General features: G+C 50.2%; 1 protein-coding gene across 2 annotated transcripts in view; it reads right to left on the bottom strand.

Annotated features, from left to right (window-relative positions):
- Tmco4 (transmembrane and coiled-coil domains 4) overlaps positions 1 to 24,738 on the bottom strand; it is an 83,300-nt gene that overhangs the window by 23,674 nt on the left and 34,888 nt on the right. For both annotated transcript variants that reach the window (XM_052177862.1, XM_052177863.1), the window contains 7 exons: positions 22,203 to 22,335; positions 13,024 to 13,121; positions 12,517 to 12,660; positions 11,703 to 11,822; positions 10,802 to 10,966; positions 9,563 to 9,699; positions 5,876 to 5,960 (listed from right to left, as the gene is read on the bottom strand). In XM_052177862.1, the coding sequence (XP_052033822.1) occupies positions 5,876 to 5,960; positions 9,563 to 9,699; positions 10,802 to 10,966; positions 11,703 to 11,822; positions 12,517 to 12,660; positions 13,024 to 13,121; positions 22,203 to 22,335 (882 nt within the window). The remainder of the gene's footprint in view (positions 1 to 5,875; positions 5,961 to 9,562; positions 9,700 to 10,801; positions 10,967 to 11,702; positions 11,823 to 12,516; positions 12,661 to 13,023; positions 13,122 to 22,202; positions 22,336 to 24,738) is intronic.

Genomic DNA, 24,738 nt, shown 5'->3' with positions numbered 1-24,738 from the left:
CTCCAGTGCCAAGGGGTCTTCCTTTCTCCTTTGGCCTCCCTGGGGTCACACATGTGGGTCTCAGACAAACATGCAAACAAATACCCATGCACATGAAATAAACACAGTAAAGAACAGTGGGTGATATTGGAGCTGGGCAGATGGCTCCGGGGTCAAAGTGCCCACCCTGCAAGCATAAGGATTGGCATTCAGATCCCCAGGACCCATGCAAATGCCAGGCGAGTCTGGCAGCCCACCAGTGGGATTCCAGCTTTAGGAGGAAGGGTCCCCAGAGCGAGCTGCCTCATGAGACAAGCTCTGGGTTTGCTGGAGGGAATCAATGCCTCAATGAATACGGTGCAAGAGTGTCTTGAGGATGATTCTAGACATCAACATGGAGGCTTCATATAAATATGCACACACTTACACACATGCATATGTGCCCCACATACACAAAAACATGAATACATGTACACACATGAAAAATACAATGTGAAAAAAGAGAGTTGAGATGTTTGTCACTCCCCTGTAACCTGGTCTATCCTGACTGACACACTGGAGGTTGGTAGACCTCAAGTTCAGATCAGAGCATACATACACTCAGATGAATTTATCCTGGGTACAGGAGACATGGGAGTCAGCAACAGATACCTAAGCTAAGTGGCTTGCAGGTGTCACTTATATGAAAGGAAGATAACCTTGCTGTGTCTGAGGGAAATGCAGGTCAGGCTGATTACATAGGCTACTGTATGGGGAAGAGTTCAGCACTTCTAGGGACAGGAAAACACAGTTAATGTAAATGTGATTGCTGTTACTCTCGGAGGAGAACCTTCCAGGAGGAAGGAGGCCTACGTTCAGGCAAGTTGTGAGAAGCAGAGCCGGGAGACCACTGAGAGGCTACACAGGTTGTCTGGGAAGAGCTGAGTGTGGCTGCAGCTCCACAGAGGGGAGGCAGGTATTAGGGAGGATGCTGGACAGGAGGTCACCTGTGGGCCTTGGGTGTCACTGAGAGAAGTCTGCATCTTGTGCAGAGAACAGTGGAAGCCCCTGGGCTCTGGGGAGCTGCAGTGTGTGTACCGGTGTGAGGTCGAGCATACCCAGGTAGCCTACAGGCTGCCCAGTGCCCACCCCTCCCACAATTCATTTGTGGGAACATAACTGCTCATTTGTTCCATGATTCAGAGACTTCGGGGTTCCACCCAGTCAGCCCCAGATCCATCCGTCTCCCCACGTGTCAGCATCTCCCTCCATTCCTCATCAGGCTCCTTCTGCAGGCTGTGGAAACCCCAGGCACTGCCACTTCCAGATGCATTCTGGAACCCCACCTTTGTCTGTGCTGATGACTACCCCAGAAGACCTCTCTGCAAGCCCCCACTTGCATGATGCCTGCCACGGTCCAGAGTCTGTGTCCTCTCTGCCCTGCACTGCAGTTGTGAGCAAGGTGTCCTGGCTGGTTTAGTGTGTCAGCTTGACACCGGCTGGAGTTATCACAGTGAAAGGAGCTTCAGGTGAGGAAATGCTTCCATGAGATCCAGCTGTGGGGCATTTTCTCAATTAGTGATCAAGGGGGGAGGGCCCCTTGTGGGTGGTGCCATCCCTGCTTTAGTACTCCTGGATTCTTTAAGAGAGCAGGCTGAGCAAGCCAGGGGAAGCAAGCCAGTAAGAAACATCCCCCCATGGCCTCTGCATCAACTCCTGCTTCCTGACCTGCTTGAGTTCCAGTCCTGACTTCCTTTGGTGATGAACAGCAGTGTGGAAGTGTAAGCTGAATAAACCCTTTCCTCCCCAGCTTGCTTCTTGGTCATGATGTTTGTGCAGGAATAGAAACCCTGACTAGGACAGAAGGCTGCCAGCTCTGCGCTCAGATCCTTGTGGATGACCGTCTGTCTCTCTCACAGTCTCTCAAGTGTGAAGCAGAGAGAGAGAGAGAGACTCTACGCCCACACCCTGGGGCTGCTGTGTTGGGGGCGGAAGTGAGGAAATGCTCGCACAAGCTCAGAACGTGGCAGTTACCCGTCCACACCAGCTTGCACACAGGTGACCTTGCTGGCATCCCTCACTCTAAGTCAAGCCTGTGCTGAGCACCCCAACATGCCAGGCAGTGGGTCAGACCCCGCCCATTGGGAGTTCATGTCCATCGTGGGACTAGGACACAGAGAACAAGGTTTCCCGTAGACACGGCATTTCCCTCTGCTCCTGTGCCCTGTGCGGCCCCATGTTAGAGCGCACAGATAGATTAAGTCTTTGCCGCACATGTGTCAGACCCAGCTACTTCAGTGCTTGTGACCTCATTTTAACCCCTTAACCACCCTTTGGAGTAAATATACAAAGTCCTATATTTAGCTGAAGACTCAGAGGCACAGAGAGATTGGGTAAGCGGCCCACAGTCCCATGCCCATCTGTGACGGAGCCGAACATGCTTAGTGTTCTCATAGGTAGGCCAGGGAAGGCAGGAGAGACAAAGGAAAGTTGTTTTGGGCACCATTACTACCAAACTGCTGTGTGCAAGGCCATCCAAGGATCGTGCCCTGGACCACCCCTGAGAAGGTCTCTCTCTCTCTCTCTCTCTCTCTCTCTCTCTCTCTCTCTCTCTCTCCCCCCTCCCCCCCTTCCAGCCTCAACACAGGGAGCTCCTGGGCAGTCTCATTCCCAGGGACCATGTTAAATGATGACTGAATTTCATATACCCAGCAGGGGAACTGAAGCCACAGCCTGGCGTACATGGCCCAATGGTTCTCAACCTGTGGGTCATGACCCCTAAGTGGTTTGAAATCAGGCATCCTGCCTCTCAGATATTTACATTATAGTTCATAACAGTAGCAAAAAATACAGCTATGAAGTAACAATGAAATCATGGTGTGTGTGTGGGGTCTCCACACATGAGGAATTGTGTTAAAGGGCGGCAGCGTCAGGAAGAGTGAGAACCGCTGTGTTAGATGGATCCGAAGGTAACTTATGCCATCTGGAGGCAGAAGCTGCCCTTCTTTTTTGTCTCTATGAAGAACTGATTTTACTGAAAGACCACATCATTCAAGGTAAGGAGCCAGGCGCAGGGTTTGCGCACCAGGTGTGGGGAGATAACAACCACCCAAAGATGGTGGTGTCCCAAAGGCCTCCTGAGGAGCAGCCTCAGAGAGCAGCGAGGAGCCTGGGTGGCTGGCAGCCAGCATCGCAGACAGTGCACAGGTGAGGCCAGGGGGCTGCACCGCGGTTGTCACTGTGACCAGGTGCGTGCGAGCACAGTGGGGATGGAGAGCGTATTGGCTTGCCAGGGAATCATGGGACTTGGTCAGGCTTAGCCAGCTCAAGCCCCAGTGTTTGGAGATGTTTTTTTTTTTTTTTTTACATCAGTCTCTAAGAACAGACAGGATGCTGGGGTCTGGCATACATGAGGAGGGGGGTCTTAGGTGTATCTGCCTGTTTGCTTGGTGTTGGCACCCTAGAGAGCTACCAGAAACAGGGCACATCCTAGGCAGCCACTGTCCTTACCACCTTCTAAGGACAAATACAGAAATGGCCTAAATGTAGCCAACAGCTCACAGTAAAGCCCACTGACTTCCCAGCCAGAGCAGAGCCCACGTCAGACCAATAGACCACAGCTAGCTACTAGTTCCTGGGCATAATTGTGCTGCACCTCTCTGAGTCTAGGGCTACTTTGTTACACAGTGCCACTGCAACCATAGCTGACTGGTACAGCTTTTGGCCTCTTTAGAACGTGTATGTTTTCATATAGACAACTTCACCACTTGATAAGTCTCCCCTGCTTTTTCCTAAGAGGGACTAAGGGGGACAGGCAGTGCCGTGATCATGTGGATAAAGCAGCAATACAGAACTCAGCATTTCGAAGTTGCTGGGACTTAAAAAGAGTGTCATGGCAGGAAAGGGGAAGGATGGCAAAGATCTGAGGAAAGGGAGATGCTGGCTCTCTGAGGGCTTATCCAGCTGTCTAGAGCGTCCTAGGTGGGTTACCAGAGACACACAGATGGACCCTGACTGTGGTACCCGAGAAGGGTAAGAATGTATACAGGAAAGGATGTTCAGTGTCCTTCACCTTTAATCTAATTTTCATCCTTTCTTCCTGGTTCTGGCCTGACCTCTGACCTTAGCTTCAGGTTTCCTGGTGAGCATAGCCCTGAACCAGCTAGGTCCTTTTGCATAATGGTTGCAGATAGACTAGAGCTACTTGAAATAGGGCCACAATGCCTTTGCATTGCTTGTTCTGGCTAGACACAAGCTGCAAGCTAAAGGAGATTTGGGGTACGACAGGAGGAGGGGCCCAGGTGTTGACCTTCTGGGGCCAGTGCCAAGAGTGGTATAGCCACGCTGTCTGTAACCAGAAAAATAGCTCCTACTGTCAGGCTGGTGGTGGGGACATGCTTTGGCCACAAAGAACAAGATTGGGCCACACTCCTCATCTTGGTAATGCCAGTGCTGAAATGGACTGTGACCTTTTCAGATCTGGCTGATAGCAGACAACCCACCTTTCCTTGTTCTTGCCGAATGGGGAGCAATTGTGTCACATGCTTGGGCTGACTAGGGTGAGGGGGCAGCTTTGGGTGAGCAGTATTGCTAAGTAGCGGCTTCCCATGACATCCTTGCACTGACTGGTTTGAAGGTTGGCCAATACGCTGTATGGGCACCTCACTTGCTCCTCAGAACGTGGGGTAGGGTCCTCAATTCTGTAATTTGGGAAAGTGAGGCTCGGAGTGGTACTCAGTGAGGTCCTGGGAACAGTGCTGCCATTCCAGCTACTCTGCCTACCTGCCCTGCTGTGTGTGCGGGGTTCTGTTCCAGAGCTTTCTCTTGTCTTTAGTGTCTTATAGCTATATTGGCCATCAGGGGGTGGGGAAGCAGCCTGTGTCCTGTCGAGAGTGACACCCAGAGTGCTCTGCAGCTCACTCTCCAAACAGCTTCTACCCCAACAGCTTCTACTGATAGATCTGAGCAGAGCCAGCATTCCCAGCATGGGAAGCCTCTACCTGTCAATTACTGCTCATCCAAATGTCCCGAGGCTCTTACCCGTCAGTGCCCCGGCCCCTCAGCTGCTTTAGCACAGAGAGAATGACACAGGGCCCATACACTTCATGGGTATCTATGATAGGTTGAATGTGGCCTCTCAGATCTGTTTAGCTAGAATTTGTGAACATAGTCTTTCTTGGAAAAGGATCTACGCAGGTTTAATTAAAGAACTTGCGATTGTACTGGGTCAGAATGGGCCCTAAAGCCAATGACCCTCCCTGTTCTTGGAAGAAGAGGAACAAAGGATGTGCTATGGAAGACGGATGCAGAGAGCAGAGTAAAATACCTCACAAGGATCATGAAGGGATGCTAAGAACCACCAAAGATGGCCAAATGCAGCTAAGGGATGCCAAAGTTCATCAAGGGTTACCAATGGTTACCAAGCACCTCTAAGGGATGCCAAGGGATGCTAAGAACTGCGGAGGACCACTGAGGACCTCCAAGGACTGCCAAAGATCATTAAGAGCAGAGCAAGGACCATCAAGGACCAATAAGGGATGCCAATAACTCTAACGAACTGCTATAAGTGCCAAGGGCCACTGAGGACAGCCAAGACTGCCAAAGGATGACTGGAAGGGATAGGGGAGGCTCCTTCTCTCTCAGCTTCATGGTAAGTGTGGTGCTACAGACACTGTGCACTCTGTCACTCAAGAGCATGCATCAGAGTGCAGGGACCCTGTCATCGTGATGGGACAGCATGATATACATGTAGTCTAGTGTATATACAGAACTAGCCCTTTCCACTTAAAACTAGGCATTTGAACTATTATTTTAAGAACTGGGAATGTACTTTGCAAAACTCATGACCCCAGACCCAGAACCAGTACCCTGGGGACCAACTTGAGAAGGGCTCTTGTTTGTCAATGTGTGTGCCTACCTTGCTCCTGAGACATCTCTTGCAGACAGAAGTAGATGACTCTGGCTCCCAGGCTGAATCCAATCAAGGTGACAGGTCTCCGGCCCTGAGGGGAAACAGGACACAGGTGTCTGGAGAGGTAACAGTGAGTTTAAGCCTGCCAGTCCTTGCCATGGACTGCAAGCCTGTTCAGCACTTGTCTGTGTGCACATTACGGTTCCCACACTCTGAAGTGTCAATCAGTGGTATCAGGGCCCTTGCGTATGCGAGAGCTAGCAGCTTAAGGGTTGGCTTCCTCAAGAGCAGTTGGTCTCTGGCTTGGCTAATTCCCTTTCATCTCAAACCATCATGGGCCATGGCTCTTCTCAAGGACACAGAATAAGTCAATCACAAGGACTCCCCCCTTGGACTCATCTGCCTATGGTAATGACTACAGTGATGTGGGGGTCCCTCTGGGGATGCAGAGATTAGACACAAGCTGCAATGTGATGGGTAGGAAGGTGTGGGAGGGGCTTGGTTTTCTGGAGAGGAAGGCTCTAAACGATAAGACAGTGTCTGAGGAGTCTTGGGAAAAGGGGAGGCCTCATGGGACATGCTAAAGAAAGGGGAGACTGGAGAACAGGGTCCAGCTCCACACAGGCGAAGGAGCAGGCAGCTAAAAGCTGGCCATGTTCCTAGTGTCCTTTCTCTCTTCGTCCTGAGCCTTTCTAGGCACACAGAGGGGAAGTTTCTGGAAGTCCTTTGTAGCTAAGAGCGTTCCCAGGGTGGGAATCCTAGCCAGTTGCCTGAAGACCAGGGACAGCCACAACTTCCAGGAATGCCTTTCATGTCTATATATCCCTAAAAGTCTGGACTGTGTTAGGGGATTCACTCAGACATGGAAACTGGTACTTAGCACAAGACATCACAGGATTGAAGGAAGTGGCGGGACTTCCAAAGGACAGGGCGGTTATTTGAATAAGAACAGCCCTCCTAGGTTCATACATTCAAACGCTTGGTTCCAGTTGGTGGAACTGTTTGGGAAGGATTAGGACGTGTTGGAGGACATGTATCACTGGGGGGTGGACTTTGAGGTTTTAAAAAGCCCACAGCATTCCCAGTTAGCGCTGTCTCACACTTGTGGATTGAGATACAAGCCCTTTGCTACTGCTCCAGGGCCATGCCTGCCTGCCTGCCTAGCCCTCTGGAATTCTTCCTTTTACGTTTTCTTGGTCATGGTATGTGTCCTTGGCCATGGTATCTTGTCACAGCAATAGTAAAGTAACTAAGACAGAGTAATGGCTTCTGCTGGGGTGTGCGTAAACAGCCCAGGTCCTGGAACCTGTGAGTGTTACCTGCTGTCCAGGATAAGAACTTTGCAGATGTCTAGTCAGGAATATCAGCTGGGCATAGTGGCTCATTCCTGTGCCCTCAGCATACAGGACGCTGAGCCTAGATGACTGTCAGGAGTTTAAGGCCAGCATGTTTCTAGTATAGTCTGGGCTATAAAGTGAGACACTGGCTCAACCAAAACAAAACAGATAAATAGGGATGCAGGATGGGGATGCAGGAGTCAGAGGGCTGCAGGAGTCAGAGGGATGCAGGAGTCAGAGGGATGCAGCAGTCAGGGATGCAGGATGGGGATGCAGGAGTCAGAGGGATGGGATGCAGGAGTCAGAGGGATGCAGGATGGGGATGCAGGAGTCAGGGATGCAGGAGTCAGAGGGATGCAGGATGGGGATGCAGGAGTCAGGGATGCAGGAGTCAGGGATGCAGGAGTCAGGGATGCAAGAGTCAGGGATGCAAGAGTCAGGCAGGCAGAAGGGAAGGGGAGCAGAGAAGAATCCTGTGGATGCTCCAGACACTACCGGTTTTGAAGTTGGAGGAGCGTCCACCAGCAGAGGAAGAGCTTGGCCTCTGGGAGGGAGAAAAGGCTAGAAACAGATGCTTCCTGGTAGTCTCCACAAGGAAGGCAGCCCGAGGAGGCAGGTCCAACTTCTGCTCTCCACACTGTGAGGAGAGTTTGCTTGTGTATGAGGTGGGGATGTTACCACTCATCACCCTTCTTGGTCACTGATATCCAGACTGCAACGTGGAAGGCGATAAAGTTCACCTTGCTTAGCCAAAGCCACTTCAGTCTTTGCCTCCCAGCCAGATCTGCCAAAGGGCTACTCGGGCTCTCCTTTTCATTTTGGGAGGGAAAGATACAGGGATTGGCTGGCGTTAGCAGTTTCCCAGGCAACATTCCCGTGTTGGCAGAAACTGCTGGGCCTGTCAGTAGCTATGTTCCCCTTTGTCCGCAGTAATTGAATTTCAGCTGGTTTCTTGCCCTTTCTGAATAAAGACTGAATTTCCTGGCTTTTTGGGCAGTGGAGTGGGTCATGTGACTAGTCTCTGGCCAAGGAGAGGGTGCCTGAGAGGCTCTGCGGCACCTGCGCTTGCTCCTCAGCTCTCCCGCCTACCTCCTGGAGCTCAACTACTGTCACCTTGGAGCAAGGAACTCAAGCCATACCAAGGGAAAGAGTGGTGTGGCTGTGACTTCCTGCAAGGCAAGGGGCCTCTCTCCCAAGGCACACACCATCAGAGTACCTGGTAGCTGCCCTAGGCTTCACCAGCGAAAATTAACTTCTACCTTGAGAGAGAGAGAGAGAGAGAGAGAGAGAGAGAGAGAGAGAGAGAGAGAGAGAGAGAGAGAAAGAATGTATGTGTGCATTCATGTGTATATACTGTATATGTTTATATATGTACATATGTGGGTATGTATATGTTCATGTTTGTGTGTATATGTATGTACATTTATATGTTTGTATATGTGTGCCTGTATATACACGTTTTCACACTGTGTGTATATGTGTGCATTTATGTATGTATGCTTGTGTATGTGTGTATGTTTTTGTGCAGGTGTGTATGTGTTTATATATATGCATATGTCTGATTGTATGTGTGCCTGTATGTTTATACATGTATGCACACTCTGTGTGTGTGTGTGTGTGTGTGCGCACATGTGGGCATGTGTGCAGGCCAGAGGTCCACACTGAGCTATGTTCCTCAGAAGCTGCCTACCTTGTTTTATGAGGCGGTGTTTCTCACTGGCCATGGGCCTTTCTGATTTGGACCCACTTACCTCTGCTCACCCAATGATGAGATTAAAGGTCTATACAACCACATTTGTGGGGTTTTTTGTTTGTTTTTTAGACAGGATCTCTCTGTGTAGCCCTGGCTGTCCCAGACCAGGTTGGCCTCGAACTCAGAGATCAGCCTGCCTCTGCCTCCTGAATGCTAAGGTTACAGGTGTGCGCCACCATGCCCAGCACTTTTTTGTTCTGTTTTATTTTTAAATGTAGGTTCTGGGGACAGGCACCTTATCAAATCTCTGTGGCCCTGGATCCAAATCTTATTTTAAAGCTATCTTTAAAAAAATCTATTTTTAATTATGTGTGTGTGTGTGTGTGTGTGTGTGTGTACACCACATGCATATGTGCAGGTGCCTAAGGAAGGCTAGAAGAAAGTCAGATTCCCCAGAGCTGCAATGCAGGTGGTTTTGTGTATCCTAGGATAGTTTCCTCCTCTGAACTTGAGTGGCAGCAAAGAGACTTTCTTCCCCAAAGCAGCTGGGCTCCTACCAATGGACTGTTTCCACCGGTAGACATGTTGTATATACATCAGTATACAAGCTTCCCCGGCTGCCTTCCCCCCTCCCTCACCCCATTCCCCACCATTCCTGGGTACCTGTTGCCGTGAGAGAAGGATGTGTGCCAGGTGTTTGCCAACCTCTGCAGACCGGTGGAGACACACGCCCCAGGGGTTGTCGATGACATTGGCGACGCTGAGGAGGGAGGCTGGCCAGGTTAGAGCAGCCACGATACCTGAGGAGATGGGATTCCACAGATGAAGCATGGGAGCCTTGCTAGGGCAGTGTGGCTGACGGATGCTCTAGGAAATGTGGGTGGGGCAGGCATAACCAGGAATCTGAAAGGTTTCCCAGTGACAGACTCTAACTAGCAAATGGGGAGACTTGAAACGACATTTCTGATGCAGAAACTACCTCTTGCCCAAACACACGCCATTGTGAGATTCCAAAGACAGCACCATCCAGCCATTCATCCGGTATCCTAGCCCCACCACCCTGCCCAACTCAAGTGACTTGCTTATTTAGGGCAAAGAGACAGCAGTTGGGGGGCTTGAGCTAGCCTTGGGTATGAGACCACCTCTGCTCCATCTCTCCCACTGGTATGGGCCAGCTTGGTGTCTTCGAGAGACACATGGTACATAGCCAAGGCCAAGCCATTCAAGTTGCATCAGGCTGGCCTGAGCCAGGGGACAGTAAACTGACCCACAGACCCATGAACAGGCCCAGTTGAGAAAAGCCAGCTCCAGCCTTGCCTCTCCTGAGCTATTAGAAGGAAGGATTATTACACCATGAGTTGTAATAATGTAATAATGACGACATGCAGCAGAAGCGAATGGATACACTGTATGATTGGCTGTTGCCTTGTCTCTGGCACAAAAGTCACACACTTTTCACAGACGAAGCTAAGGCAGGTGTAAGGTCTACCTAGGCTACCAGGTGGGTTCAAGGTCAGCCTGGGCAAATGAACGAAACCCTGCCTTGAGATAGACCTTGAATGGAACCCTGCCTGTAGATAAAAAGTAAACACAAACTTGGGGAAAGAATATGATTGAAATTTAAATTTAAAAACTGTTTTAAATAATCATAAAAGCATTCTAGTTTTAGACTGAGATAGCTACAATCATTAGTCTTGTCTTTAAATGTACTATAAAACTTTGACTTTTTTTCCCTTTGTCACCCAAAATAAAAAGCACACACACACATACACATCCACCCACACACAAAAGAAAATGTGCTAGGTTTGTCTCTAGCATAGAGCCAGGCTCCCTTGTATTAAAAACATGCAAGGATTTGGTGCCATGGTGTCCTGCCATGGCTAGTCAGTGAGAGGTGCTTACCAGAGAGCACGGTGTATTTGAGAGCCTCCTGAGCCACCATGTTAGCGAGGCCACTGAGGATGGTCTCCAGGGCATTGCCCAGCTCCATCAGGTACTTGGCCTCCCAGGCCAGGCAGTACTGCTCCTGGCTGCGGGCTAGGGCCATCCATGGGGCGTTAAATGTGCCTGAAGAGAACACAGAGAGCTGTAGGCAGCATCCTCTCCTGGCTGTGGCAGCGGGTGCCCCAGTCAAAGAATAGGAGGAATGGAGGACTGAAATCTATAAAGATTACTGTGATGGATGGATGATCAATGGGTGGACAGATGGGTGGGTGGATGGGTGGATGGACAGATGAATGTTTGGATGGATGGATGGGTGGGTGAGTGGGTGGATGGGTGGGTGGTTGGATGGATGGATGGATGATTGGGTAGATAGATGGATGGTTGGGTGGATGGATAGATGGTTGGTGCATGAATAGGCAGATGGTTGGGTGGGTGGATGGATGGATGAAGGGATGGTTGAGTGGATGGGTAGATGGATGAATGGTTGAGTGGGTGGGTAGATGGATTAATGGATGATTGGGTAGATAGATGGATAGATGGTTGGGTGGATGGATAGGTAGATGGTTGGTTTGGTGGATGGATGGATTGGTGGGTGGGTAGATGGATGGTTAGATGGATGGATGGATGGATGGATGGATGGATGGATAAATGGATGAATTCTTATCTGGATAATGGGTGTTTGGGTGCATGGGTGGATGGACAGAAGATGGCCTTCTCACCACTGTTGCTCTGCTCCCTCTCTGTGAAATGAGCCTTACATTCCCACCCCTTAGAGACACATGGAACAAACTAGCCCAGGGTCTAACCTACAGAGGCAAACCCGGTTCCCCTCTGAGTCCCTCTCCACCCCGGTCCTCACGGTATCTGCCGGACCCAAGCCAGCCGGTGATGGCAATAGTGATGTGTAGCTGCCTGCCTTCCGTCAGAGGCAGGAACATGAACTCCTCGATGGCCCCTACGCGCTTCTTCATCTTGTATCCTAAGGACACAGACACAAGCAAAAGCACTTACATTTCTGTACATCAAGTCTATATGCTCTGCTTGTGCTTGGTGGTTCAAATGCATTTCATCTGTGAACTCTAAGACAGGTACCATTGCTGTTCCTGGTTAGGGGACAGGAAGACACTGACTGAGGCCATGAGAGCCCCAGGCTAGGGTCTGAACTCAGGCTCTGGATCATTGCCCTGTCCTGCCTCAGTTGCTATCTCTCTCCTGGGTTTCCTGCTGAGCCTTAACCCTCACTATGCTGATACCAACTGTGATTCTTGGCAGCATTCCACAGGCCTGAGTGTGACTGGGGGCCACCTGCACAGGCGAGGCTGGAGAGCCATGACAAGGACACAGGGAAACCCCATGCCTCCGAGGGGTGGTGCCGGGGTACTTCCTGGATGACAGCAACAGACTGGGCTGGACTCTTTCTCCACAGCAAGTACTCATGGGGTACACACGGGAAAACTTAGTTTCCCAAACTTTGTCCTGATCCTGGTTCTGCTGATTACAAGTCCAATAACTTCTGAGGTCTACAGCAAGTCTGGCTCAGCTGGGACTCAGAAAGGGCACATTTCCTTACCCCGGTGCCCCCAGCCCTCACAAGAAGCCATCTTGGGTATCCTTTTGGCTGAGTCAGGCTGGATAGAAATCTTTCCCAAGGCCCCATGCCTTTTTAATCTTACCTGTCAGGCCGGCTCCAGCTGCACCAAACAGTGAGGTCATAACAGCGATGCCAGCCACTGAGCCCAACGCGGCTGCCCCTGCACTGCCTATGATCGTTGCGGCGCCCGCAGCGACCAGCGGGGCAGCTAGTCCCCCGGTCACACCTGCAGGATAAGAATCAGTCAGGACATGGCTTAATTGGGTTCTCTTCCCCTGTGCCGCCTTCTATAGAGCTTCCAGCCATGCCTTTAACTTAATTTTTATTTTTTCATTTTTTTTTTAAAAGAGACTGTCTCACATAGCCAAGCGTGACCTCAGACTCACTAGGCAGCAAAGGATGACCTTGAACTCCTGATCCTTCTGCCTCTATCTCTTAAGGGCTGGGATTATAGGCAGGAACCACCAAGCACAGGCAGCTTCTATCTGATTAATGAGCATATTTATCACTGGCTTAGGAGCCTGTCACGTGCTGGGGCCACCTCCCCCACTGATACACAGACCACGGATCCCCAGCAGCCGGGCCTCACCAATCACTGTCCCGCCTCCAACCGTGGCCAGGCCTATCAGGAGATAGCGTTTCCACTTCCTCCGTTTTTCTTTCCTCTTCCGGGAAGCCTCTGCGGTCCTGGAGAGAAGAGGCAGATCTATGGCTAGCTACAGACCAGGGCCCCTTAAATCCTCCCACTTCTCTAACCCCTAAACCGGAGATCAGTGGTAGATAGTTAGGTAGGTCCTGGGCCCATCAGTGCCTGGGGGAAATCTCAGTGAATGGAGCATACTACTTACCCAGCAGATCCATCCTAATGGGTGCAATTTAAATAATGAAAAGATAATAATAATAATAATAAATAGCAGCAACAATAGCAAAAGAGGCAAACAAAAGCTTTCACAGAACAGATGAACCCAGAATGAGTACAGAATGCACCCTCATCCTGCTAGCAGGCTCCACCTCCCCTCAGGGTTTGGAAATCTGTCTCCTCCAGAGCAACTACATGTACAACAGGCTGGGAAAACATGTGTATGGGCGATGGGGCCTTATGGTAACAGCTGAGTTGGTCCAGACTGAAAACACAGATGTTGTAAGTCCAGTCAAAGGTAAGAGGGCTATCATCTGCAGGGAGAGTGGTAGGGGTTTCTATGGTTTATATTTTTAGCTCTTTGAGAGAGGGTCTCAAAGCCCAGGCAGGCCTTTAATTCTCTATGTAGCTGGGGACAACCTCGAACTTAGGATCCTCCTGCCTCCGTTTTCCAAGTACTGGAATTACAGGCATGTACCACCATGCCCAGTTTATGTGGTTCAGACACGGAGCCCAGGGCTCTGAGAATGCTCAGTGAGCACGGCATGGGCCGAGCAGCCATCGCCAGCCCCTCTGAGAACGACCGTCAGGATGTGATGCTTTTCTGACGGACCTTTAGCCCTTGGCTGCTTTGAGGTGATCGGAGACAAGAAGAGAGGTGGAGGGTGGGTGGAGCAGCCATTACGAGAGAACTCTGAACTGAAGCTGGAATTTGGACAACCGAACGAGGCACAATCATAAATGACGAGAAACGGTTAATATTTAGTGAGCCCTTCCTCTCCACCAGTCTCCACACTGCACACTTCCCATACTTTGTCTAGAAGCAGTTTATTGCGGTCTCACAGTCCGGATGCTTCAAGAGATAACGGTGGTGTAGCTGGGCATGGTGGTACACACCTTTAATCCCAATACTCCGGGAGGCAGGGGTAGGCGGGTCTCTTTTCCAGCCTGGTCTACAGAGTAAGTTCCAGGAAAGCCAGAGTGGTTACACAGAGGAAACCTTATCCTCACTCCCCAAAAGAGATAATAGTGGTTATTCCAGAGGTTTTGTGTGTGTGTGTGTGTGCGCGCGCGCGCACACAGGTTTGAGAACAACATATGGGGTCAGCTATCTCCTGCCACCACATAGGTCCCAGTGATAGAACTTGGGGTCATTAGCCTTAGCAGCAAGCACCTTTCCTTGCTGCACCATCTCAGTAGCCCAGTGACAACTTGCCTTGTGACGATGAACCTTATCCTATTCAGCCAACATGTATACTGCAAATGCACAATGCGCTGTGCCCCCACCACCCAGTCTGCACATCTACAGGTGGAAATTCCCTGCCTCAATCCATGCTCAACCAATGTGCCCATATCCTTCCTTACGAGAGCAACAGAGAGCAAGCAGGCTTCTCACCAGTGCCAGCCCAGCTCTCCTGTGAGGCCCCAGTATGGAAGGCAGCACCTCCCAGCCGCCTCCCTGCAGAGAACCAGAAATCACTGGTGAGGATCTTTGCTGGCTATTGAACCTGGAGCTGGTGTCCATGATTGATGGTACACAGAACCATTGGGTGGCAGGTGACAGGTGACTAGGAGTGAGGGGCTCTGGGGTCAGGCTCTAAACTGTGGGATTCTGCAGGTGCCCCTCAGTCTGGATTCTAGGTGCCCCAGAATCCACAGAGGCTCAGGGCCCTTAGTCTGTACATTTGCTTACAACTTCTCATATCTTACTTTAGATTTACATTTCATATCTCTCATACAGTATAGCAATGCCATGTGTCACTGGAGTTTTTCTGTTTGGGTAAAATGAAATAAAGTACATTCAGTACAGAATTTATTTTTTTTTTAAAATAAACAATTATTTTAGGTTAGGCATGATGGAGCCTACCTGAATCCCCAGTACTGAGGGTGTGGAGGCAGGAGGATCAGGTCAATCTTTTACAGTCTTGGCTATTTTACACACACACACACACACACCACGGCCAACCTGAGCTATATTACACCTTGTTTCAAAAATTAAAAAAAAAATCAAACAAAAATATCTCATGGTTGGTTGACTTGGAGGGCATAGAAATGTCATAGCTGAAGACTGCAGCCCTGTGTGCCTGGCATCCAGCTGCCGGCCAGCTTTCCTCGGTAAGACACGGGGGTGGGGGGGTGGGGGGGGCATCCTGCTGTCATTTCTAGAATCTTTAAAAGCCAGTGCAGGAGGCTGGCAGGTCTCCTTTGCCTTAATCTGAGACTGCCAGTGTCCCAGACAGCATCAGATTAGAGCCCCAAACCAAAACAACTCGGACAAGATCCGCAGCCGATCTTCATTCGGTGCACAAATGGAGATCGAAGCCCTTGGTGCTGCAAGCCATGGTGGCTTGGGGACCATCCACCACAGCTGCAACACCACCCTACCTCTCGGACAGAGCCACTCACTGAGCCTGTGACTCTGTAGAGATTATAATCCGAACCTTTTCATGTAAGGACCCTGGGGGGTTAGGTGTGTGTTCGTGTGTGTGTGTGGGGGGGGGGCGGAGAGGAGGTGGTGTTTGGAGGCCTGTATGAGATGTCCCGGTCAAGGGGGCTCCCTAATTGTCACAATTCACTATGTTTGTCCATGTTATTATGTGTCTCATTGCTGTGACCAACTTCTTCCTACACTGAGGCAGTGACACTCTGACCCCTAATGGCTTTGATGCTTCATTAATGACCGACCATTCCATCAGTTCAAGCAGGAAGCTGGCTTCTCAAACCGAAGGGCCAAGTGAATCCCACACACAGTGGGGTGGCTGATTGCACACAGTGAGGTGACTGACCGCACACAGTGGGGTGACTGACCGCACACAGTGGGGTGGCTGACCGCACATAGTGGGGTGACTGACTGCACACAGTAGGGGGTGACTGACCGCACACAGTGGGGTCCAGCAGTGTGGCTGGGAGTCAGCAGCACACTTCCGCCCGACAGACGACAGACACAGCCTGGGGAGCAGCTGGAGGCTGAGGGAGGAGGCCCAGGGCCCAGCACTGCTGACTCATCCCCTCCTGCCTCTCCACCCTCCGCAGCTTGCCCTGGGCCTGGGTGGTATTTCAGGCAGGTTTCTTTTTTGGGTAGGAGTACACTTGTGTTCAGGAGCATGTGCCCATTAAGGGTACGTGTGGAGGCCTGAGGCTCACGTCAGGTATATCTCATAATTGCTCTTTATCTCATTTTGGGAGTCAGGGTCTCTCTGTCAACCCACAGCTCATGATTCAGCTACACTAGCTGCTTAGTGAGTTTCAAGGGCCTGCCTGCCTTTACCCAATCCCTACCCTGAGCACTGGGGCTCTGGGCTCACGCCACTGCATCTGGATTTTTTTTACCTGGGTGCTGGGGAACTGACTTAGCTCTTCATGTCCGCCCACCAAATGCTTTGCCCACTGAGACATCTCCCAGCCCTACCGTGGGTTTTTGCAACAGACCCAATTACTCCAGGAAGTACATGCTACTTTGTTTCACTTAGGGAAAAGAGCCGATGGTTACAGGCCAGTCACCACCCAGTAAGAAATTTGTGGAACAAGAGTACAAATTGGAATGGACAGAAAAGGCCTGAGTTCAAGGCCAGGCAGGGATACATAGTAAGACCTTGTCTCAAGCAAATGGATAAACAATGTTCACAAAAGACTTGTAAGATTTCCAAGTTAGTGCCAGTAGCACGACATGGCACTGACAGCTTCTGGATTTCCCCCACAGTGACACATGTATACTAATGGTACCAGATGCTCAGCAGGCTTAGCTTGGTTTGATGGAGTAGAACGACCACAAAATCAATAGGGTCCAGAGGACTGTGTGGCTCAAATGCATGAAGTTAGCTCATCAGAGCTGTTTTGCAGAGACCACACACACCACACACACACACACACACACACACACACGCACACGCACACGCACACGCACACGCACGCGCACACACACACCACACATATATACACACACACCACACATATATACACACACACACACCACACACACATACACACACACCATACACACATATACACATACACCACACACACATATACACACACACACACACATACATACACACACCACACACACATACACACATACACCCCCCCACACACACACACAAACAAGGCGCTCTGACCCCTAGCAGTTTCCTCCTCCATGTTATCAGTTAAATGTTTGCAAACATTAAACATTTTTTGACTGGAAATGGTGGGATTTTTCTTTCTTTTAAAAAAGCTTTATTACTTTGGTGTGTGTGTGTGTGTGTGTGTGTGTGTGTGTGTGTGTGTGTATGTGTGTGTGTGTGTGTCTTGGCCTGCATGGTCTATCACACCTATGCAGTGCCAGTGGAGGCCAGAAGAGGGCGACAGAGCTCACGGAACTGGAGTTAAGCTGGTTGGGAGCCACCGTGTGGGTGCTGGGAACGGAGGAGCAGCAGTGCTCTTAACCACTGAGCCATCTCTCTACTTCCTCCCTTTGTTTCTGTCAATGTTATTTTCCTTTTTCAAGTTTTTATTACATTTTAACACATGTCTAAATGGATGCATGTCCGTTTATGTGTGTACATATGTCTGTCTGTTTATGTATGTAGATATAAGTGGAGACCAAAGAATAACTTGTGTGAATCAGGTCCCCTCTTCACCTGGGTCCCAAGGATCAAACTCTGCATGCTGAGCCATCTTGCCAGCCCCCAAGGGGGTGTCTTCCTTAAAAGGTACTTAGCACAGACCCTCTGTCTGACATTGATGCACATGGCCTATTGATTTCTGTACGTGCACCCATCTTAATAACTGCTTTCCCTGTAAGTTATTTCCTTTCCTTATCTTTGCTGATAATTGCAGCATCTTATCCTTGCAATTATTTCAGTAGTCTGGTTGAATTTCAACACCGAGAGAAGACATCTGCTCTGAGTCACAGCTAGGGTGCTTCCTTCCTTTTCCTTGGTCGTTGAAATTCTGGGAACGCCAAATCTAAATGATGGCTTTATTCCTGCCATGGACTTTGCCATCTGATTAGACACAACAGCAGCCCATACTTTCAGCCAGGCAGTCGATGCCACACACACTTTCTAGAATAGGAAGTGTGAACTTGAGACAGCGTTTCCGTGTCAGTCAAGGTCAGGTCTCCCCAAACCTCCACCCAACTGTGAAAATAGCTCAAGAAGAGGAGGAAACTGACACTGTTCCCAGTGTGGAGCCACCAATCCAAGGCATCTGCTCTCGCATGGGAGCGTGGTCTCTCTAGCCCCTCCCTTCCACCTGTTTCCAGTGGAACTAGAGGTCCTGCATATGCTAGGCAGTCGTGCTACCCCACGATTGCTGGCCGCCAGCTTAGCTCCAGCTTCAGTGAGAGATCACATTTTGAGGAAATAAGTGGGCAGTGATAGAGAAGCCCCCCGCCCCAGTGTCCATGTCTGTCCTCGTGTGCATGAGTATGAGCGATATTACAGGCACACAGATGTGTGCCCCACCCCCCTGCCCACCCCCGAGAGCTATTCCTAGTTAAAGCCTGGAAGGCGGGGATCTGGGGCTTCAAATTGGTCCTCAAGAAAAGAACACTGAAGCCAGGTGGTGGGGTTCAGGCCTCTAATCCCGGCACCTGGGAGGCAGAGGCAGAGGTGGGGCTCTGGGAGTTTGACTCCAGCCTGGTCTACATAGTAAGGACAGCCAGAGCCACACAGTGAGACCCTGTCTTGAACCACCCTCTCCCCTAAAAAAAAAAATAACACACAGCCTCAGGCTGGAATGGTGACTGAATCAGGAAGCCATGGGACAGCTAAGTGACCTGGGCCAGCTGACTCCCCACAAGGATGGTAAGATAGTCAGATGGGGCAGGCCCCCTGGAGTTTATCAGGAAGCACTTAGCAGGGGTCAGACAAATGGCTGCATTCCTGTAGGAGTTATGAAATCTGGCCTTGTCTCAGCTGAGGGTCACCGAGGCCTGCTGCACTGAGGCACTGTCCCAAGCTTTTGATGTGAGGTAATGAATAATCGTCCCACAGCCCTCTGATATAGAACCACCACTAACCCCACACCGGAGCTGAAGGGACCAAGGCAGGGGAAGGTGAGGTCAGTTACGGAAAGGAGGAGGCGGGGGTGGCATTCAGGTGAGGACCAAGCACACTGGATGACATCACATTCTAAATCCCACCCACAAAGAAGCCCTGCAGATAGGCCTGGTAACAAGTCTCAGCATTAAGAGGGATTGCCTGATCCCTTAAAACAGGGGTGACACCCTGGTCCTCATGCCCAGAGAAGGCAAAGAACCTGCCGGAGGCCACAGCAGGATCAATAGGGAGCCTGGTCGGCAGAGTTACCATCTCTTAGTTTCAGATTAGAGCTCTCCACAGTCCCTCAAACTCCACATTCAGATATGTATTATAATCCTAACTGCTATCAAACCGATAGTGAGCTGTGTGGACCCCCTCAGTGTCAGCTTCCTTTCTGCCCCCACAGGAAACCTAGGCAAAAGGTCTTTATTGCTATCCCCATTTCTTAGGTAAGGAAACTAAGGCCCAGAGACCATCGATAATGTTCTCAAGATCATAAGGCTGGGCCATTTGGATCTGGGCTGTGTTGGAACTTCTGGTGCTCGTCTTCTCTGACTCTGTGAGGCTGACGCGTCAGAACAGAGCCCTCTGGGTCACACAGTCCTGTCTGATAACAGGATCCTTAGGCACCAACTGGGACGTCTCTCCATCTCAAGGCCTGCAAAGCTGATACATTTTTAACATAGTTGAAGAACTAGGTGGTAGACCTTGTGATAAAAACCATTGGTTTGGGTCTGCCTGTTTGCTGCCTGGCATAGTTCTGAACATCAACATAAATATTTTCAGATTATTTCTCGCGTGTGTACACATTTGAAGACCAGGGGTTGACAGCAGTGACTTCGTCAATCACTCTCCATTTGGTTTTTTGAGATAGGGTCTCACTGAACCCGGGGCTCAGTGCCTAGCACCAGGGACTGTCCTGTCTCCACCTGCCCATCGCTAAGGGTACAGGTGCTCACAGCCGTGCCCAATTTTTACCCAGGTGCTAGAGGTCCACATGAAGGTTCTCGCGATTGCATGGAAAACTCTACTGACGGAGCCATCTTCCCACTCTCCCCTTAGGTTATTTCAACAAACTTCCAGAGCATGTGGTGGTGCACCCCTTCAATCCCAGCACTCAGGAGGCAGAGGCAAGTGGATCTCTGTGAGTTCGAGGCTAGCCTGCTCTACAGAGCAAGTTCCAGAACAGACCTGGGCTACATAAAGACCTTGTCTTAAAACAAAACTGGCAAACCCCAAAACCCAAACCAGAAATTACCCTTTGCACTGTCTCCCGTCCTTTTGCCTATAAGTTCTGGAGATGGCTCTGCCTCTGAATGGTACTTCAGATTCCTGTCTCTTACTGGGTACACCTGCAAAATGGGCTTCCCAGAGATGGCTGTGGGGGTGGAGAGAGACCCATGCTGGGCAGGTGTGCCTGGTGCCCAGTGCTTGGTGCCTGGTGCTTGGTACCCAGTGCTTGGTGCTTGGTGCCTGTGCTGGGCATGTGTGCCTGATATTCAGTGCTTGGTGCCTGGTGCTTGGTACGGGGTACCTGTGCTGGGTAGGTATGCCTAATACCCAGTGCTTGGTGCTTGGTGCTTGGTATCTGGTGCCTGGTGCCTATTCTGGGCAGATATTCCTGGTGCCCGGTGCCTGGTGCCTGTGCTGGGGAGGTGTGCCTGATACCTAGTGCTTGGTGCCTGGTGCTTGGTATCCGTGCTGGGCAGATATGGTGCCCATTGCAGCAGGTCAGGATTAAGATGGGGCTGGAGTTGATTTATGGCACTGAGATTAGATGTCGCCCAGAGCTGGGTTCTGGCCAAGCCATAAGGCTGATTTTCTTTTCCACATTCTTAATGTGTATATGGGTAGCGGCAGCAGGGTACGTGGTGTGTGTGTGTGTGTGTGTGTGTGTGTGTGTGTGTATCATGTAGGTCAGAGGATAAATTCTGTTTGGCATTTCTCAGACACTATCCACTATTTCTTATTTTTAATTTTGCAGCAGGGTCTCTCAGAGGCCTGAAGACTCACCAAACTGGTCAGCTGACTGGCTACCCGTCTCTGCCTCCTGAGTGCTGGGATTACAAGTGTACACCACTGCAACTCGCCTTTTCTGGTTCAGGGATCAACCATAGGTCCCCAGTGCTTCCGTGGTGAGCACTTGGCTGACTGAGCTATCTTCCCATGCCCTTCACATCCCTGACCACACATGGCATGGTGGTTTATGAGGGAAGGGGAGGATTCATATCCACCAACCCATGCCACGTGCCAGCCTGGGCTGAGTATTTTTTGTTGTGATTACATTCTTTTCTCTAATGACCCTGGGGTGGGGGTGGGGGGCTATCCTTAAGGCCATTTTGTATCTAGGGATACTGTAGTTAGAGAAAGTGTCATGAAAGCTGGAGGTGGAGCAAAGTTTTCAGGACCACCAGATGGTGGAGGACTACCGGAGGGTGGAGGACCACTGAAGGGTGGAGGACCACCAGATGGTGGAGGACTACCGGAGGGTGGAGGACCACTGAAGGGTGGAGGACCACCAGATGGTGGAGGACCATAGGAGGGTGGAGGACTACCGGAGGGTGGAGGACCACCAGATGGTGGAGGACCACAGGAGGGTGGAGGACTACCGCATGGTGGACCAGTAGATGGTGGAGGACCACCAGATGGTGGTCACACATCCAGTGCCTTTAACAAGCAGCTCTTCTTGTGACCTCAGCCAAGCCCAGAAAGGGTGGCAAGTGACTTGCTAAGGTCACATGGTGAATCAGGGCTACTGGGACTCTTTGTCTAACGTTCCTTCTACCTTACCACATGGTTTCTACATGGGAAGGGGGCTTGAGATAGGCAAAGATCCCTCAAGCGGAATCCAGGCTCCAGCCAGGGGCCTCAGGGCTGGCTTACTCAGACTCCTCCTCTTTGGCGTCCTTCAGGCTCTCCAGGAAAACCTCTTCCAGAATATCAAGCTCCTCCGTGGGCACTTGGAGCAGGGAGGTCACGTGACAAACGAGGACTCTGGCCCGGGCATCATAGTGTCCTTAAAAGGAAACAGAATGCCCATAGAATCAGTTCAGGTTTGAAGCCAAGGATGCTGGTATGGGTGTAGACAGAAAACCATGAACCTGGAAGCAAAAATAACAGCCCCCCCCCCCGGGAAGCCAGCCTCAGGGGCAGCCCCTGGCAGCTCCCACTGTCCTCTGGATTGACTCCTGACCCAAGCACACCAGGTCACACATCCCTGTAACCCTCCAAGTAGACTATCCCCATTTCCTATCCTAGTGGCCCAGGACCATGTGATCTTCTTTCTCATTTGTTTGTTTGTTTGTTTGTTTGGTTTGGTTTTTTTCTGGACAGTTTCTCTGCTTAGCCCTGACTTGTCCTGGAACTCACTCTGTAGAGCAGGTTGGTCTCAAATTGGGAGATCGGCCTGCCTCTGCCTGACTGCTGGGATTAAAGGCATGCGCCACCATGGTCCAGCTTCATCCTTTGATTCTGAGATAACAAATATCAGTGTCCCAGAGTTAAGCTCTATTCATTTGTCTTTGTTGATGCAATAAACTGCCAGGCATAATCTTTTTTTTTTCATCCATTTCTGTCTTGTCTTTTGAGACATGGTCTCTCACTGAACCCTGCCAGTTTGGCTAGTCTGACCATCAGATTCCGGCCATGCTCCAGTTCCTGCCTCCCCAGTACTGGGATTACAAGTGTGTGCCACTGAGCATGGCTTTTATGTAAATGCTGGGGTCTGACCTCAAGTCCTCAATCTTATATGACAAGCTCGTTAGAGGCTGCTACCTCCAAGTCACCAGGTTCTCATACACACGCCTGCTCCAGTCTGAACAGAAGGGTTTGATATGTATCCCAGGCTGGCCTTGAACTCGCTATGTAGTCCAAGCCATCTTTGAACTTCTAATCCTTCTATTTCATTTAACTGCCATACCCAACTCCTTCCCTAGGTTCTAGAGGCTACCAAGTCCTTGGCTCTTGGCCACATGACTCCAACCTCTTCTCTTTTTTAAAGATTATATATAATATATAGTATGTAGTATATAGTATATAATATATAATTATATACTATATACTATATATTATATACTATATTTATTATTATATAGTATATATTATTAGTATATATTATACATATATATACATATATACACATACATATATACACACATACACACACACACAGACACACACACACACATATATATATATATATATATTTGCTGTTGTTGTTGTCTTCAGACACACCAGAAGAGGGCATCAGATCCCATTACAGATGGTTGTGAGCCACCATGTGGTTACTGGGAATTGAACTCAGGACCTCTGGAAGAGCAGCTAGTGGCCAGTGCTCTTAACCACTGAGCCATCTCTCCAGCTCCAACCTCTGCTTCTCACTGGGTCTCCTTTCTCCCTTCTCCAGGGACCCTCGGACTCCATCATGCCATCCAAATGGTCTTAGAACCACCTCCCCATCTCAAGATGCGTCACCTGGACACAGCTCCAAAGGCTTCTTGTCACATGGGCAGAAAGTCAGGCGTCCCACAGAACTGAGGGACAATACCTCTGTGGGGCCCAGAATCTATCAAGCTTTAAACCTTTATTTTTCCCCAAGATAAGGCTCTGCTAACGCTTTATGTCTGGACCCTCTCCAGATCCCGCCCCTCTGCTGGGGCTTGTGGTCCTGCATTCCGTCTCTCTTTTGGCATTCCTCTGAGTGACTGTCTTGCCTGTGTCAGACTGGATGACAAGTTGACTCATCCTAATGTCCTATCCCGGCACCTGTCTTCAGTGGGGTGCAGTGTAAGAGCTTACAATCTGATTTTTTTTTTTTTGGCAGAGAGAAAGTTCCAGGACTTGGCATTTGTCTTCTCTACAGTCTTATGGGCCTGCGGAGACACAAGTTGTCAGAAATGCAGTTCTCAGTTCCTGCTGCCCATCTGTGTTGGTTGAGGAACATGGCAGGGATGAGGATTCCTGGCTGGGGACACAGTTTGTAGTGGCAGAGCTGGCCTAACATACACTGGGATCCATCCTTAGCAACACACACACATGAACGAAGGCACGCCTGAGAGTTGGCAGACACATTTGTTATGAGGGGAGCTGCCTACGTGCCCAGCGACAGCCAAGCATGTGTCCGGTCTTGGGAGTCACTGGGTTAACGCAGACAAAGGCACTCCTTTTTCTTTGAAGGGAAGCTTGTGACTTCTAAATGATAATCGGGCTGCGGAGAAGGGTTTGTCTCGGTGATTAATGGGTGGCGATTGTAATTAGCTGGTAATAATACTCCAAGATCAAGGCTGCAGTGATTCAGGCTGCCACGTGCATGGGTGATTAATATTCAGGGGTAGTATTAGGCCCAAGGCTTCTTCCTGTAGCCTTTGGGAAGGGCCATTTCAAAGACTTTGGGGGCTAGGCTATTGGACTGGGAGCAGAG

Source organism: Apodemus sylvaticus, chromosome 3 (assembly GCF_947179515.1).
Source record: "Apodemus sylvaticus chromosome 3, mApoSyl1.1, whole genome shotgun sequence".
In the NCBI taxonomy this organism is placed as follows: Eukaryota; Metazoa; Chordata; class Mammalia; order Rodentia; family Muridae; genus Apodemus; species Apodemus sylvaticus.
This window is presented reverse-complemented; position numbering and strand designations above follow the sequence as displayed.